The following is an 18836-nucleotide window of genomic DNA, read 5'->3' as shown; positions in this document are numbered from 1 at the left end:
ACCATAATTGATATATGTTGCACGAGATCTTTCCAGCCAATGGCAATGTGTTTCATAATGACACCTGGCACAAGTTTTTTTTTTTCCACATTAACATTTACAACTTTATTTTTAATTTAATTCAATTCACTTATTTTTAGTTCAATTTTAATGCAGTGTCTAAATATTTTCCCTATTAGTTTTGTTTTTTTAAACATATCTTCATCTTTTCATCCTGTGAATTTGAAGTGAATATATTTACTGGAAGTATGTAAAATAACAAAAATGAAAACAAAACTATCTGAATATTTGTTTTCCTTCACTAATTTATTTAACAGCTGTTCTATACAGGACCATTTCACGCTTTAATGGTTCTTTGAGTGGTCAAATGGTTCTTCAGATTGATGGAGAACGTGTTACATATGGTTCCGTATAGAACTTTCTTGAAAATGGTTCTATAGCTTGACATTGTTAATAGAAGCACACTCTTTTGATGCTATATAGAACCCTTTAACCATGCAAAGAACCATTTAAGCATTAAATGGGTCTATGCAGAACTCATAGTTCTAAATAGAATTATTAGCTTTATTAAAGAACTCTTAAAAAAGGGTTCTTTTTTTTGTTTGTAGGAGTGTTCAATGATGCTAATTGGTTGAGGTTCAGCCTAGTAGCTCCAAAGCAAAACTAAAGAAACAGTCTTGCACATTTTTGGAATTTAGATTTAAATGATCACTTAGAGCTGAACTAAATATATATTTCCCCAAATATCAGTTAAAATGAACGTCTACATGGCATCAACTGTGAAATGAGGTGTTACCAAAGAGAGTAATATGTGTGTGCGAGTATATGTGTGTGTAGGGGGGGGGCATTAGTGAGTGAGAGCAGAGAGAGAGAGCGAGAGGCACCATGTGTTGGTATAAAACTCCAGCAGAAAAGAGAGCAGAGATGCGACATGTGACAGCAGGTTAGACATGCAGTAAAGAGCTGTAGATCGAGTGTCTGTGTGCACAAACAGACTGGGGTGAGAGTAACGCTAAGCCAAATTGCCTGATTTACAACCGCTTCATATACAGGCTTTCCATCGGAAAAGGCATATGGGCAGAGTGACCTAGCAAGAACTGAACATCTCTACAGCTTTCATCTGCAGCCAACATGACAGTAAGTCGTCTAATTCACAGTAACACAAAGTACTTTCTTACCTTTTTATCTATTTTACAGTGTCCAAGTGTAAATTAAGTGTAATACACGCTATATATTAGATGTTCATAAAACCTGCTTGAATCTTTTTATGCATTTATTTTGTGGCAGAGGTTGAATACTTTTATTATGTCCCTTGAAATTACACTGTACCACATATCTCTCTATACTTGAGTCTCTGTTATAGTTTGTCAAGGAACATTTGAAGGGTGCATCAACAAAATGTTTAAACAAAATTAGTGCTTTATAAATGGAAAGAGTACTGATAATTGAGCATGATTACTTGTGCTCAGTTGAGCACTCTAAAGAATTCCTCAGTGGTTGAACGTTGATTTCTCATGACAATATGCTGAAATTAAAAAAATATGTATATTCATAATCAGCAGTTACTTTTGGCATGCTTTTTCACACTCTGCAACCAAATGTTTCTCAATCATCTAGTTACAACCATCAGTGGTAAACCACACCATATCTGGGCATGATTCATGATGACAGAGAATAAATCCACTTTCTTTCCCAAGCCCAGCGCAGATATTGCATAATCTAAGAATGTGTGATATTCAAACCAACAGGGAAGTCAGATGTGTGCAGTGATATATGTCTTTAGCCTTCTTTTAATAACATACATGTCTGTCTTTGAGTCTTCAGCCTCCACATAGCTGATGAACAACAGGTGTAGTAGATCCTGCTTATATAACCAAGCCATTCAGTTCATCATGTTGTTTCAGTATAACATCTAAGGACACCACCACGTGAAAACTCAAGAACTGATACATTCTCACATTGGTGTTTGAGTTATTTATTTTATGAGCTATTTATTTCATACACTTTTAAAAAATCAAGGTGTCAGAAAGGGTTTTTTGGAGCAATGCCAAAAAACACACTTTAACGTAGAGTCCTTTAAAGGGCCTTATTCGTAAACGAGAAAGTTTAAACCTCCACACAATGTAATGAGCAATTTGGGAATCATTATTTTTAAGAGTGTCCAGTCAAATATAAAGTTAAATAAACTTTAAGAACTTGGCTCAGAAATAAAAATGCACTAGCATGCTCAAAATCTTTTTTCTCATATTTATACATATATTTTGTGGTAGAGGTTGAATATTTTTATAACACATGGCTTGAATTGAGGCTGTACCACATAACTCCCCATACTTTAGTCCCAAATATAGACTGTCAAGGGACATTTGAAGGGTGATGATTGGATGGATTGGATGTCTAATCCTCAGAATTGAGCCCTAAAAGACTTACGCAAGTACCAGTCTAGCCTTCTTGTCAACACCAGGATATATCAGTGTGTACTATATGGGAAGAACCCTAGAGATATGGGCTTTGCTGCACCACAGTCTCTGCCAGATCACCTCCCACATAACTCTGGGACTGTTCTTAGCATTGTAAGTCCTGCTTCTGGCTGTCAGCGATCATAGTCAGGAAGCTGACAATACAGCTGCTCTTCTAATTCTGTTAAGACCCTTTGGATATTACATGACCTGAAGAATTGAATCAGGTGTGTTAGAGCAAGGAAACCAGTCAACAGTGCACCAAACAGAGGCCCTGGCACTGGGGTGGATTGCTAGACACAAACAATTTGCTACGCTCTGTGGGAACATAGTGTTAAAATGACGTGGAGGTGTCACTAGAAATGGGAGGCTTCCCAGCTCTATCAAATTACTGAAGAACTTGCTAATGTTTATCACTTCCCCTGGATCCTTGATTACATTTCTTACAGACTGCCACAAGGCTTTTGGATGAGCTGTGCCACCTCACTGCTCAGTCGCTGACCTCGCTGGATCCATCCGATCACTTCCAGGTCATCAAACTCCTGGGTGAAGGCTCATATGGCAAGGTCATGCTGGCAATGCATAAGAAGAGAGGTGAGTAGTGCATGTGCTTCACTCCTGGCCTGTCTTCACTAAGTGGGTCTTACTTTCATCTCCCTACCCCATTTCATGAGGAACATTAGTACTCATTTTGACTGGAAATAAATAAATGGACAATGGTCTTTATTCACAGTACTGTATGTGAAACATTGACCAAAAGCTTTGTTGACAGTTTCTCTGAATAACTCCTGTAAAACAAGTCTCTTCTCCCTTAGTTACTGCTGCCATGTCTGTCAAAATTTCGGTCACCTAATAGCATCCATAGTGCTAGTTTTATCTGAGATTTTAGATCACTAGACAATGGAAGCAGTGCTTAGAATTGATTATGACTGGCAATCATTGTTTTGCAAATGGCTAATTGCCTTATCTAAGGATTTTTTATACTGTTGACTGCCAAGACCCTCTGTTAATGTCCTGTGAACTCTCATAATTGCTATTTATTTTATTGTCAGTGAGTATTGACCAGAGAAAGCTTATGTAACTTTTCCTAACAATACTGTACTCAGCAGTCATTAGAGGGTCCATATCCACAGTTCAGTAAAGGTGCTTTGTAACAGTCATTGTTGTTAAATGCAATATATAAACAAATTGAAATTAATTTCAAACTCATTTCTCACTCGTTTTCTTTCTCTTTTTTTTCTCCTGATCTCCCAACCTGTATAAACCTTAGGTACTCCCATGGCTTTAAAATTCTTTCCTCGTGACTCGACCTCTCTCCTCTCCTTTCTGAGGGAGTACAACCTCTCTCTGGCCTACTGTACCCACCCATCTCTCACATCTGCTCTGGGAATTGCCTTTTCCACCCCTACTCATTATGTCTTTGCCCAGCAACCCAGTCTCTATGGAGACCTATATGATGTCATTGTTCCTGAGGTTTGTAAAAATTTCCACTGTCACTGTCCACCACTACTACTGTAGACAAAAACATCCCACAAATGAGAAAATGAAAATGCTCATTTTATATATATATATATATATATATGTGTATGTATATATAAAATGTGTGTGTGTGTGTGTTTGGTATTGTATATGTTAAATGAACTAAAACTACTGTACTGCATTTCTGCATTCATTTTTTTAAAGCATGATTCAGCAAATACACTGCTGACAGGTCCCTAGTTAGAATAGGGATATGATGTCACACTGAGTGTGTAATCTCATATCCCTATTCCAAGAAGTACAGATGAGGATGCAGAAACTGCTAAATTAATAGCGTGCTGTGGAAACGCTATACACAGCATGCTAGTCATTTTGGCTGAAGTGGTGCCCGGGTTGGATAGCTAGTGGTCAGCACATGTATAGTTGCTCCTTATACATAAAAAATGGTACAAATGTGTTTTATACACATTTGAAGCAACTGCCATCAAAGCCACGTATACTATATGGACAAAGTATTGAAAAACCTACACATTACACCTACAGGAGCTTTCATGACATCCCGCTCTAAATCCATAAGCACTTATATGGTGTTGCCATCGACCTCCTTTTTGAAACTATAACAGCTTCCCCTCTTCAAGGAAGCTTTCTAAAAAATGTGTAGTGTGTCTGGGGGATTTTTTGCCCATTCATACAGTAGAGCATTTGTTGGATGAGAGAGTCTGGCTCACAATCTTCATTCTAGTTCATCTCAAAGGTGTTTGATGGGATTGAGGTCAGGACTAAAAGGCCTGGGCTGACCTTTGAAAAACATCCCAAAAGCATCATCCCTCCCCCACCAAACTTTTCAGTTTGCACAGGGCTATTGCAGTCAGGTGGGTAACATTCTCCTGGCATTCGCCAAGCCCAGACTTGTTCACCAGACTGCCACATAGAGAAGTGTGATTCTTCACTCTACAGAATATATTTTCACTGCTCCATAATCCAGTGGCAGCATGATTTACACCACTTCATCTGGTGCTTGGCATTGTCCTTGGTGATGAAGGGTTGCATGCAGCTGCTCAGCCATGGAAACCCATGGCATGAAGCTCCTGGTGCAGTTTTTGGGCTTGAGTTAGTGCCAGAGGAGGTTGGGAACTCTGCAGTTATTGCATCAGCAGAGCGTTGGCAACTTTCATGCACTGTGTGCCTCAACACTTGGTGCCCCCACTCTATAATATTTTGTGGTCTGCCACTTCATGGCTGAGTTGCTGTGGTTCCTAAATGCTTCCACTTTTTAATAATTTCACACTGTTGTTCATGGACTATCTAGGATGGAAAAAATGTTGCAATCTGACTTGATGCTACTGCAGTACCATGTTCGAATTCTGTGAGCTCTTTAGAACAACCCACTCTTTTACAAATATTTGTAAAGGCAGGCTGTATGGCTAGGTGCTTGATTTTATACACCTGTGGCAATGGGACTGAATTAAACACCTGAATTCAATTATGAAAAGGTGTGTCCCATACATTGTGTACCGGGCCTTCTGATGGACTGCAAAGTCTGCAATTAAAATTTTCCTTTTCCAACTGAATCTAAATCTGCTGCATCTATAATTATTTAGTCAAGAGTATTTAAGAAATATGTTGAAATTCTGTGTAATTTATTCCTTCAGAGATGGAACTATTTTTTCAGAGGGAAGAATTTGCAATGATTTATTACAATCATAGTGATGCAGATGGCGTTTTTACAGGCTTCTGTGCATGGATACCAAAAACCTAAGAGAAAGCAAGTGTAATTGGAACTGCTTTTTAAATTTGTTGTGCAAGTGTTTGAAGGTTGGTTGAAAATTCATAGGAAAACATTTGGTGAGATTTTCTGTGTTTGATATGTGATACAGATGTGGCAGATTTGAGATTAAGGTAAAAGATGCTGAAGTATTCCTTTAATCAATGATTCTCTCTCTCATTCCCTTTAGGTGGGTCTGGAGGAGAGTTGTGTTCAGAGAGTGGTGTCTCAGATCAGTGGAGCTCTTTCTCACCTCCACACTCTTGGCTTTGTCCACCGTGATGTTAAGCCAGAAAACATATTCCTGTGCGACCGTGACTGTCGATGGGTGAAGCTTGGTGATTTTGGTATGGTGAAGGCAGCAGGTACCAGGGTCCCCTGTGTGTGGTACAGCTCTCCCTATTGTACCCCTGAGGCAGAGATAGCAAGGGAGAAGGAGCTGAACGACTCAGGGTCCCCCTCTGTGGATGAGAATGGCAACAAGAGCAAAGAGGGCTCCCAGAAGACTACAAAAAAACGTTTATTAGTCTCGGTAGAGGTCAGCACAGACAGCTGGGCACTAGGAATTCTGATCTATGCTATGCTAATGGGAAGTCTACCCTGGTCTGAGAGTGTTCTGGACAATGTTGCATATGAGAGGTATTTCAGGTGGAGTGAGAGGATGCAAACTGAAGACAGTGGGTCAGATGGTCTTAAGGAGTTCTACTATGTAGCCCCACAGTTCACAGCATTCACTCCATTGGCCTGCTCTCTTTTTCAAGCATTACTGCACCCAAAGCCCAATCTTCGAGCAACCCCAGGGGAGGTAGCTGCATATCTGGGAGGAGCCTGGCTGCTGACTAGTGATATTAGTGGGTGAAGAAGTAGAATAAAACAGTCAGGTAGTAGCAATGGCAAGTTTCACTTCAATATAAACTCTTTTACATCATCTTTCATTATGTATCTTTGGGAACACTGGCACTGCCGCTGTCATGCTTGGTCTCAGGCAGATGAGTCTGGCATGGCGGTTAAGTTAAGCTAGCAACTCTTTAGGTCACAACCCGAGAGCGAGAAGTAAAATCTTTTATGACTGAGCTAAACCTGTCTATGACTGAGCTAAACCTGGCTATGATTAAGCTTAACGTGGCTATGACTGATCTAAACCTAGCTATGACTGACCTAAACCTAACTATGACTGACCTAAACCTAGCCATGACTGAGCTAAACCTGGCTATGACTAAGCTTAACGTGGATATGACTGACTTAAACCTAGCTATGACTAACCTACACCAAACTATGACTGACCTAAACCTAGCTATGACTGACTTAAACCTAACAATGACTGACGTAAACCTAGCCATGACTGAGCTAACCTGGCTATGACTAGCCTAAACCAAGCCATCACTAAGCTTGACAATGAACCAAGCCTAAGTCGGCTACAACTAGGTTTACACTTGCTATGATTGGGCTCAGCTGCTGTTTTCTTTGATAAACAAATGCAAACTAGACAAATAAAATTAAAATGACATAACAGCAAACTAAACAAATTAAACAAAAATATCTAATGGACTCAGAAACAAATGACTCATAGGCGATATACAGGTGATAGAAGTGATTCATAAAAGCTGTATTTCAACGAGACGGTATCAATCATAGATTGTAATAAAGCAACACACTATATAGAATATCCTCAGCATAACTGTTAATACACTGCTGCCACCTACTGGATATATTTTGAACTGCAAGAACAGACATATAAATCATGGTTATTTATGAAATGTAAATATTGATGTTTTTAAGGGTTATTTTGAGAATGAGTATTCAAGTACTTGTTTGGACCTACCAACCAGTATTCAAAGCGGGCCAGCTACACTATTCTTTTCTAATTAGTGAGTCCAGATACCTTGATTGCCCTGCGATGAACTGGCGACCTGTCTAGAGTGTATTCTGTATTCCGCCCGATGATTGCTGAGATAGGCTCCATCATTGGACGAACAGTATTTGCATACTTTCTGACATTAAATATATGGACATGTGGTTTAGGTATATGTTCATCTTCAGGACAGACTTATTTGTATACCTGCTTATGACTTTCTTACACTTGTTTTTAAAGTAAACTGATGTGTTTTTGTTGGATAACACTAATAGGAGAAACAGAGCAGAGCATATAATACTTGTTACTGATATAATCAATGTATTGTTCCTGTTGGTTTTTATTGTTTTATACGATAATAAATTCCTTTTACATTTCATGAACACTTTATGATGAATTGTGTTGATAGAAATTACTCTAAAAATAATAAAATATTAACATGACAGTAATGCTTTAGTAAGTTTTTATTCTTCTTCTGTAAAGTTCCTTATCTGCAGATATCTCAAACTATTAACAAACTATTTAGTGAATCACCATTGAATATCTACAGGTTTTAGTAATAGTTTGCAATAAGCTTTTGGCCTAAAACACTTTTTGTAGTCCATTCTACCAAATTAGTTCAAACTGTGGTTCCCCAGCCAGAATAAATAAGTAAATAAATAAATAAGTATTCAGACCTTAGAATTTTTACAAAGATTATGTTGTGATCTATTTAAATCCAAGGCATTAATTAAGATAGTAATAAGCTAAATATACATACAAAATCTAGGTTATAGGTTTTTATGGGTTATTTTTTTTTTATTCAAATGAAGTAAACTTTTTTGCTTTAATGAAAAAATATAATTGTGTGCTGCGTTTGCTAGTACTGCATGTACTGGGTAACATTTTTGAGTTATGATCAAAATAAGCTAAAATTGTGACTACGTCACTGTTAAAGCAATTGTTTTTTTTTTGTCTAAAGTCCAGTTAAAAGTTTGAAATATGTTTTAAACTTTTAACCAAACCAATACAATGATTCATAAATACATGAATTGTGGAGTATGTATGCTGGGCAAAAAAAAAATTAAACATTTGGTTTCATTGGTCATTTTGGACATAAAATGTTTTTTTATTTCCAAATTTCATTTGGAAATAAAAATGGCGAAATTTGAGTTGTAGACATTGTGACGCCTACATTGTTTCTATCACCACCACGGTAAAGAAATCCAGATCAGTGCAATATCAACAGTTGAAAGCCTTTCAATCGAGACTCTTTTGCATCACAGAGCACTAAAAACTAATTGGGAAGACTTCGATCTTGATTTAATGCTGCTTAAAATGCGTCATCTGATTTACATAATGTCTGTTGGAAAAAGTAAAAAGAAACACCTCTCAAATTTCACTGTGCAGACAGACGCATGCATATCGTGACATGATGTCCGAGTCCCAGTGAGCTGTCCCAGATTTAAAAATAAACCTGCACACCATTTATTAAACACAAGCACCCATCATCACCCTCAACCCACTTCACTCTCAACACACACACACACACACACACACACACACACACACACACACACACACAACCAGATATATACAAGCACCTTCAAACCCTCAGGACACAGATAGGCTGCAACATAAAATGGCTACACAAAAATTATAATTTGCTTGATGCAAACTCATAGAAGTGTTTTTAATACCTAGAACTACTTTAGAAATATGTAGATTTTGTTTTTTATTTCCTTAATGCTGTTATTGCTTTAGTGCAAGTGCTGCTTGTAAAAGCCCACTAAAGAGTCCCTTTTTTGTTGGTTTGGCCTTGTTTGTGACAGAATGCTGTGCCAACTCACAACAGACCCCACAACTAACAAAACTGATTCACAGATGGAATCAGCCAGTTTGCAATCATTTATACGTCCACAACAGCAAATCAGTCAAATACAAGAACAACTTACACAACAGGCACAGCAAACCAATTAACTCACCCAACTGGTGCAATAGCTCAACCAATGTATGGTTGCTCCAGAATCAATTCCATCTGTGAATCAGGGTGATGTGAGATGACTCCCTGTTCTTTCCCATGATTTAAAGATTTCAAAACCAGAAAAGACCTGTCCAAGGTGTATCCTGCCTTCTGCCTGATGACCACTGGGATAGGCTCCAGCACCCCCCGTGACCCTGAGGGAGAAGCGGATGAAAACCAGAAAAGTTTGTTGGCAAAACTACTGAAAGTGAAGGACCTTTACTACAATATTCATTGATATTCACTCAGCATGTTTCAAAAGTTTCTGACAGACTTTTCTAAAATTGCAGAAGATCATCATCTCATCGCTGATTGAGAGAGCACAAGATTAGACTACTACCATCTTGGCAGGACAGGGAGCGGAGACAGTCATTTGAGTGATTCACCACATTATTCTAGACGGTTTTTGACCATCTACAAGAGGGCAATGCATCAGGAGAGGAATTATTCAAGCTACGGCAAGGTAATCAAACTGCAGCTGATTATTCACTCACCTTTTGAACACTGGCAGCTCAATTTGGTTAGAATAAAAAGGCTCCTATTCGAGCCTGGTGCTGTGGGCACAAACTTGAGTTGCAATGAAAAATAGCTTGTGATGATGATGCCTTGACTATAGATTAAGATTCCCTTATTAGTCCCACAAAGGGGAAATTTCACCTCCGCATTTAACCCATCCTTGAAGTGAAACACCACATACACACTAGTGAGCACACACACACTTGGGGGCAGTGAGCACACTTGCCCGGAGCGGTGGGCAGCCCAATCCGCAGCGCCCGGGGAGCAGCTGGGGGTTAGGTGTCTTGCTCAAGGATACCTCAGTCATGTGCTGTCGGTTCTGGGGATCGAACCGGCGACCTTCCGGTCACGAGGCTGGATCCCTAACCTCCAGCCCATGACTGCCAATATAGACCAGCTAATTGCCCTTTTGATCCTTCTGGATAAACTGGTGCATGAAGACAACCCCCAAGCATCTATATCTCAAACATTTAGAGTGAATCCCTGTCAGTCTGAACATTGAAAATGGCCCATTCCAATCTGCCTAAGGAGGAACTGGAGCAACACATTTAGAATGGCTTATGCCTGTACTGTGGCATGACTGGCCACCTGTGATGTAACTGTCCAGTGAGTCCCCTGTGTCAGAGCCAGTTGGTGAGCTAAGAGTCTTTAAACATTATTTCTGTCTCACTGCTTGTTCATTCAAACCAGCAATGGGATAACGATTCTGTGAATATTGCAGGACTAATTGACTCTGGTGCGGCAGCTTCACGCCTAATTTGAGTCTACAATATTCCAGTCTGCCCTGTGATCCATCTCTCCATGTGAATGGTCTACATTTGGGTTCTGGGAAGGTGTTAGAGACAACACTCCAGCTGTCAACCCAGTCTCCAGAAAATTACTGTATTTTATGCAGATTCAATTTCTAAGGCTCAGGTTCTTTACCATTTATGGTACAGCTGATACCTCTGAAGTAGGAATGGGACCATTCTATCCCAGTGCCAGGGAGCTCCTCCCAAGATTTTCACCATTATCTTCTATTCTAAAAAGCTATCTTCAGTCAAAAGGAATTTTGTGGGGAACTGGGAGTTTCTGACTATCAAATTGGCCTTCATAAGTGGCATCATTGGCTGATGAAGGTCCTTTATCCTTGCATTGTACCAACCACAGGAACCTGGAGTACATTAGGAAAGCAAGGTGAACTCTCTGATTCACAAGGTTTCAGTTTAATTCCAAAAATGGGAACTCTAATTTCCTGTTGACACCATATGAACCAAAACCATCCACTGCCAAGGAAGAGATTGTCATTAGGCCCACCTGCTGGGTCACGCCAGTCTTTTGGGAGATCAACTAAGATATCTCCAATGTAGCAGCAGGTAACCCTAGATCCACTGACAAACCACCCAGATGTGTATGTTCCAGAGGTTGTTCAATGTAAAGGCAGCTGCCATCTTACATACTCTAACCTGAGCCTATACCTCAATAACCCTGGATGCATCTTTTGGTGAACTTTGTCACAGACCTGCCAGAATCAGAAGGTAACACAACCATACTGGTGGTGGTTTGGTTTTCTAAAGCATGTTGTCTGGGGGCCAATGTGAGCCTTACATCAGGGCACCACCCTGAGGCCTTGGAATAGGTTTCTTGCCTGGGTCAAATATGCTTAGAATTCCTTGCTTTACACATCGTGAGGACTCTTACCTTTTTAGTACTACCTGAGACACCAACCACTGCTAATCCCCTGGATCCTGGCTTGAGAGGAGACCAGTGGTGGATGAATGGTTTCAGCTTGACGAGGGATAACGATGTACATATGAAGGAGGTTCTGAGACAACAGAAAATCTGAGCCAATTGTCACTGCAGGAAAGTTCAGGAGTGCAAGCTAGTAAGACAGAACTTGGAAACAAGCAAAATCATCCACCAGATAAATCTGGTAACTTATCCAAACTGGCTCCTCAGTTCAGAGTTTCTCCTTCATTCCATTTTTATTTCCTCAGGCCTGTTGCTCCAGGACCATACAGGTAACAGTCCTCTGTAGTATGCCACCAACCTGCACAGACTATTGGCTTATGGGGGGTTATTTATATATATATATATATATATATATATATATATATATATATATATATATATATATATATATATATATTTATTTATATATATATACAACCCCAATTCCAATGAAGTTGGAACATTTTGTAAAACATAAATAAAAAACAAAATACAGTGAATTGCAAATCCTTTTCAACCTATATTCAATTGAATAGACTACAAAGACAAGATATTTGATGTTCAAACGGATAAACTTTATTGTTTTTTGCAAATATTTACTCATTTTGAATTTGATGCCTGCAACATATTCCAAAGAAGTTGGGACAGGGGCGTGTTTACCACTGTGTTACATCACCTTTCCTTTTAACAACACTCAATAAGCGTTTGGGAACTGAGGACACTAATTGTTGAAGCTTTGTAGGTGGAATTCTTTCCCATTCTTGCTTGATGTACAACTTCAGTTGCTCAAAAGTGCGGGGTCTCCGTTGTCGTATTTTGCGCTTCATAATGTGCCACACATTTTCAACAGGAGACAGGTCTAGACTGCAGGCAGGCCAGTCTAGTACCCGCACTCTTTTACCACGAAGCCACGCTGTTTTAACACATGCAAAATGTGGCTTGGCATTGTCTTGCTGAAATAAGCAGGACGTCCCTGAAAAAGATGTTGCTTGGATGGCAGCATATGTTGCTCCAAACAGGACACTTTTTCACTTTATGTCAGTCCATCTCAGATGAGCTGGGTCCCAGAGAAGCCGGCGGCGTTTCTGGGTGTTGTTGATATATGGCTTTCGCTTTGCATGGCAGAGTTTTAACTTGCACTTGTAGATGGAGCGACGAACTGTGTTCACTGACAGTGGTTTTCTGAAGTGTTCCTGAGCCCATGTGGGAATATCCGTTACAGAATGATGACGGTTTTTAATGTAGTGCTGCCTGAGGGATCGAAGGTCACGGGCATTCAGTGTTGGTTTTCTGCCTTTCCGCTTACTTGCAGAGATTTTTCCAGATTCTCTGAATCTTTTGATGATGTTATGGACTGTAGACGATGAAATGCATGTTGAGAAACGTTGCTCTTAAACTGTTGGACTACTGTTGCTCACGCAGTTAACTAAACAACTAAATTGGAATTGGGGTTGTGTGTGTATGTATATATATATATATATATATATATATATATATATATATATATATAATGCAATGATTACTATGAATTGAATATAAACAGAACAATATGATAAATTTGTTAAAAACATGTATTTTTACATGTTTTACGCATTATTTCATATAGTTTGGAACCAAAAGAGAAAGGGAAAGCAAACAGTTAGACTAACAAATTCAGCTAATTCCAGCTATGTAACATAAACCTGAACTTGCTGTTAGATCAGCATGGCAGGTCAGCAAAGACAATAAAAAAATGTCAAGACTAAACACTGGTCCAACAAAATAAAGGACAATGTTGCAGCTAAATTAAGAGATCAGGAGAGAGGTCAGTACTGAAGTCGTTAATCAGCCAGTTCGTTAAAAGCAGACAGTTTGATTAGCTCATTAGTAGAGGAAAGATCATTTCTCCGTTCCTGTGAACTATTCTAGCCAGCGCGGTCATATGACCTTTCATTTGATATGTCTCATGAAAGTACAAGTGTGCACAGGGAGAGTGTGGATGAAGTACGTCAGCACAGTGTACCAGTGTGTATGTGTGTGTGTGCTTGGAGATAAAAACAGAAAGAAAATAATTTGAAAAATCTCCTTTTGTTGCAGTATTCTGCTTTGGTGGATCTCCAAATTAATTATTTTAAATACAAAACAAAATTCTTGTGTGTTTTACTAAAAGAGCAGTTCCATATTACTCTTTATTATCAATTCACTGGAGCAGCTTACATGAAACACAATATTTCAGCTAGCCCCCGGAGTAGACCACTGTGGGCTAGAGGGGTCTAACCAGGGCTTAATTTGGAAATTATGAGTTTCAGGAACCAGTGCATATTAAAAAGGTGCAACAGCTCCTTGCAAGACAAAACAAATGCTAATGTTTCTAGCATGATATATGATGGCAATATGATGGTTTTGTTAATACATCACTACAGACTGTCACATTAATATTTATGAGTATGTAAAAATTCATATGTAAGCAAGATGCTATATATATATATATATATGTATATCAATTTACAAATTAAGCCCCAGGTCTGCCCTTTAAATCTTTTTTGTCGAACTGAGTTGTAAAGCAAAAACAGAATGCAAAATTTAAAATTCCATTTGAATGGCAGCAACTACAAAAGTCAATAATAACTTAAAATAAATAATATTTAGTAAGTTGTACATCTTCAAGACCAAGTCCAATGTTCACTATCATGTTGGGCCAATCTGCAGTTTTTGAACCCCCACAAGCCACAAGCCACCCAAACCTCCTGGCAGTCACTGGCCCCAATGGCCCTGTCAGTAATCTATGAATTTCTTGACAGCTGACACTGTCTCAAACTTTACTCTCTCATTACATAGGTGTTCACAATAAAGAGAAAACATAAGATAATAAGTTTGTCATTTTAAGTGCCCAAGCTGGTTAGAACTAGATAAAATATCACTATTGCTGAAAAAAGCTGACCTCACAAATGGTCATTGTATAATTCGCACTCTGGAATTGTGCAAATAACATCAATATTTGAATATTTCATTATGGGAATCCTTGGTAAAGATGAGTTGGGAGCAGTAAAAATGTTTTTGTAGTTTTTGATCTGAAAATAATTCACATTCTTACTATAATTACAATAATTATGTAAAAGAAAAAAATTACTTTTTAAAGCTTAACAAAAAATAAAAACCCTGCCTCCATTACAATGTAAACAGAAATGCACTCATTAATAAAAAAAACATAAATTTAATATACTGGAAAAGAGTTAAAAAACAAACACCACTACTGCACATGATGCTGATCTAAACCGATGCTGATTAAGTTGTCTTTTGCAAGGGTAGGTCTGCCTGTGCTTATAAAGCAGGTGATTGTGGAATTTACTACGACTCACTGAACCTGATCGTGCATTTTAACATGTCTTTATACCTACGGGACCACCGATGAGACATCTCACTATTTTTAAAGTTGGCTGTGACTGAGGTGCCTCTGGCCCGAGGCCTTGAGATGTACAGTATGTGTCAGTGTTTGAATGAGAAGCTGTTTATGTGCCAGAAGTACTGCATTAAATGTTAGCATGACAAGTCCAGCTCCAAGGAAAATGTATAAACTCTGTTCTAGCACAGACCTTAAGGTGCAGTGGTAGTACATTACACCCAAAAAGCAATATCAAATCCCAAAATGTCACTTAAAATAATCTCTTGCTGTGTTTTGTCAACATCTTGTAAAATTTGTAAAAGGGTCTACCATTCTACCATTTCAGTTTGAGATCAAAAGGTGAATATGAGAAGATTCAGAATTCCAGCTTTGATGCCCTAATATTTACATCTAGATGTTTTATGCAACTTAAAACATGGCACATTTTATTTGAAACCACAAATGTTTAAGTGACATTGAATCATGTGACTGACAGGTGTTTCTTGTTGCCCAGGTGTCCCTGTTATATTTATTATTTCCACAATTAATAGCTCTGAATGCCTACTTTTATTTGAGCCCTCGGTTTCGGAGAGCTGTTTATGCGAAAAAGAAACAAGCCAGAAAAAGGAAAAGACAGAAAATCAATCACCACCATTGCACTGTGCATAGCCAATACAATTTGGAATGTGCTGAAAAAGAAAGAAACCACTGGTGTACTAATAACCTGACATCAAACCAGTCAGCCAAGAAAAACAACAGCAGTTGATGACAGAAACATTGTGAAGGCCATGAAGAAAACTTAAAAGAACAACAGTCAATGACATCACCAGCGTATCACAAGATGCAAACCATTCATCAGTAGTAAGAATTGTAAGGCCAGATTGGAATCAGCAAAGAAATACAGAGACTGGACTGAAGAGACCAAGATAAACCTCAACCAAAGTGACTGAAAGGCTAAAATGTGTAGAAAGAAAGTATCTGCTCATGATCCAAAACATACAAGCACCTTGGTCAGGCATGGTGGAGGTAGTGTCAAGGCTTGGCCTTGCATGGCTGCTTCTGGGATATCTAAGTCATTTTCATTGATGATATAATTCATCAAGATAGCAGCAGAATGAGTCTACTGAAACATGGTGTCTGCCAAATTACAGAGAAATGCATGCATTCTAATCAAGAGAGACTTCATCATGCAGCTAGAGAATGACCCAAAACACAATTCGAATATTACAAAGGACTTTATCAGAGGAAAAAAAGGGGATGGTGGCCAAGACAGTCACCAGACCTTAACCTAATTGAGCATGCATTTCACCTCTTAAGAAGAAGACTGTCGGGAACTCCCTGCAGAATAAACAACTACTGAAAGAAACTGGTGAAAGCTTGGAAAAGCATTCCAAAATAAGAATGCAACAGCTTGGTGATGCCAGTGAATTGCCAGTTCAATGCAGTAATTGCAAGCAAGAGATATACAATGAAAACTATTTACTTTACTGTTTTCTTTCATTTACTTTGCCTATTTGTAACTATGTTTTTGCTTAGCTTGGGTGGTCTGCAACCAAATGTGCCATGTTTTCAAATATTAGAAAATGAAGTTGAAATTCTGATCTATCACCTCACATTCATCTCAAACCCATTATGTCTTGGCCTTGCCATTCCAATACCTTCCATGGAGACCGTATCTTACATTAGGAGAATACTAGTCTTGTTCCCTGGAAGTCTGGAGGGCCGTACATTCTGCCCTGAACATTTAGTGTTTTTCCTGCTTGCAAAACACTGGATCTAATAAAGCGATTAATTACCAAGCCCTTCTGGAGCTGAAGTGGGTGTTTCAGAGCAGGAAAACACAAAATTGTGTAGAGCAATCTAGGACCAGGGTTGTGCATTAGGACAACAGTTAAACAGTTAACCTGCATATTTTTTAAAAACATCAATGTGTTTGATTGATCTAATGATGACAGAAATATCCTCCACCACTTAACTCAGAGGAAGCGTGTGCAACCTTCACCCTCCCAGCTTGGTAGCATTGTCTTTTTGGGGTGAGATTTAGCTAGTGGGTTGAATTTTATATTGTGTATGTGTAATTTATTTTGAATGTTCAACTAAAGTTAACTGTTAAGTGCACTAAAGTAAAATGTCACGTTTGTCTGTGCTCTCTGTAGAGGATGTGTTAAACTTATTTTTACTTAGAAAATTGAACTAATTTGACTGGGGGTGGTCAAACTTTTGCACGTTGACTGTAACTTTAACCTAAGCTTTCAGTTTGCATGTGTCAAATTCGATTGGATTTCACGCTACATAAACAGAATTCATTGACAGCAAAGTGATGCTATCTGTATGTGTGTGCTCAGTGTCATGTTGACATGCTCAGAAATGCCGGGAGTCCTAGACGCCCCACACACACACACAGACACACAGAGTCTGTCTCATGTATCAGTTTAGACAAACTCAAACCCACTACCCGTTTATGGTCTCTGAATTCTTACATCTCATTTTAACAGCTATCTCAATAAGATCAGATGACAGAAACATTCAGAGAATGTCTGCGTGACTGAACCACGAAAGTAGGTAATAAAAAACAAATACTCTGTAGTATCGCATAACTGCACTCATAATAATTTGAGAACGTGACATGAACCAGTCAGAAAATGCCAGAGTAATTATGTAAGTATGGACATGTGTGACATATCTCATGGTGCTGCTGATAGCATTGACATAACACTGGTGTAAAATAGAAGTTGGGAGTTATGCATATTTATTTATTTGTCACATGGCAAGATAATGGAATGGAATAGTTACAGTTATAAAATTCTTAAAAAAAAACAAAAAAACATTTAACCCATTCCAGCCCATGACTAACCTGAAATGATGGAAAGGCTAAATTGTGGAGAACGTCAAGCATGGTGGGAGGTAGTGTCATGGCAGTGATGCCAAGGTCAGTGGTTTTCAACTGCAGTCTTAAGAAGCCACTTCTTCAACCATTTCAACTTCTCCTGAGCCAGCTAATGAATAATATTGATGGTTAGCTGATTAGTTGGTTTAGGTGAGCAGGACATACTGAACACAATGCAAGCATTACTGCTGCTGAGCGCTGAATGGTTTGTCTCAGAAGTCATTACTGATTATTGTTCTTGAGGCACCGTTTTAATATATATATTATATAACTATAAGCGGAGTTGAAAAACACCAATTTCAAATCAAATTAAAGCAGAGAGCAGAGCTGTTTTATGTATTGCTGAAAAAATATTAAACATCAGTTCATGAGTGTATATATTCACTTTTATTAAATAACATATATAACATCATATATACAAACGTTCATGATACAATTACAATGAAGCAACGATAAAGCATAAAAACATTTTTTTGGTTAGTTCCTAAACATACATGACTATACATCAAGCGGGTGGGATGTACACTGATTTGAACTAGTTAATGTATAATGATGGCTCAGTGTAACTGGAATTCTCGTTGTCCAAAGCTTTTGCCCTTATCTGAGCAGTGTCTGTGTTATTTCACGTGAATTGAAGCATCACACACTAACCCTGTTGCTCAAAGACAGGATCCACTTCAACACAGAGGCACAAAGAAGCTGCAGATACATGAGGTGTGATGTACAATTACAGGAACATTACAGAGACGCAACAACACGAAAGTGAAAATTAAAATGGTGATGAAACAAACAGCAGCAGCTCTACAGG

At 38.6% G+C, this 18836-nt stretch overlaps 1 protein-coding gene across 1 annotated transcript; it reads left to right on the top strand.

The window, feature by feature from the left end:
• The first annotated feature begins 919 nt into the window (after nt 1–919).
• On the top strand, nt 920–7874 carry si:ch211-171h4.3 (serine/threonine-protein kinase SBK1). Its single transcript, XM_017718576.2, has 4 exons — nt 920–1137; nt 2906–3050; nt 3727–3929; nt 5891–7874. Exons 1-4 carry the CDS (start codon nt 1132–1134, stop codon nt 6557–6559), a joined length of 1023 nt encoding a protein of 340 aa, XP_017574065.1. The 5' UTR covers nt 920–1131; the 3' UTR covers nt 6560–7874.
• The last annotated feature ends 10962 nt before the right edge of the window (nt 7875–18836 follow it).

The sequence above is a fragment of the Pygocentrus nattereri genome, chromosome 1 (genome assembly GCF_015220715.1).
Source record: "Pygocentrus nattereri isolate fPygNat1 chromosome 1, fPygNat1.pri, whole genome shotgun sequence".
Classification (NCBI taxonomy): Eukaryota; Metazoa; Chordata; class Actinopteri; order Characiformes; family Serrasalmidae; genus Pygocentrus; species Pygocentrus nattereri.
The sequence above is the reverse complement of the archived record's forward strand: the minus strand, read 5'-3'. Positions and strand labels throughout refer to the sequence as shown.

Excerpts from the sequence above, each read along its gene's own strand:
- si:ch211-171h4.3 (XM_017718576.2), top strand. Across the intron at positions 3,051-3,726 it reads GGCAATGCATAAGAAGAGAG|GTACTCCCATGGCTTTAAAA; the intron begins GTGAGTAGTGCA and ends TATAAACCTTAG. Across the intron at positions 3,930-5,890 it reads ATGATGTCATTGTTCCTGAG|GTGGGTCTGGAGGAGAGTTG; the intron begins GTTTGTAAAAAT and ends CATTCCCTTTAG.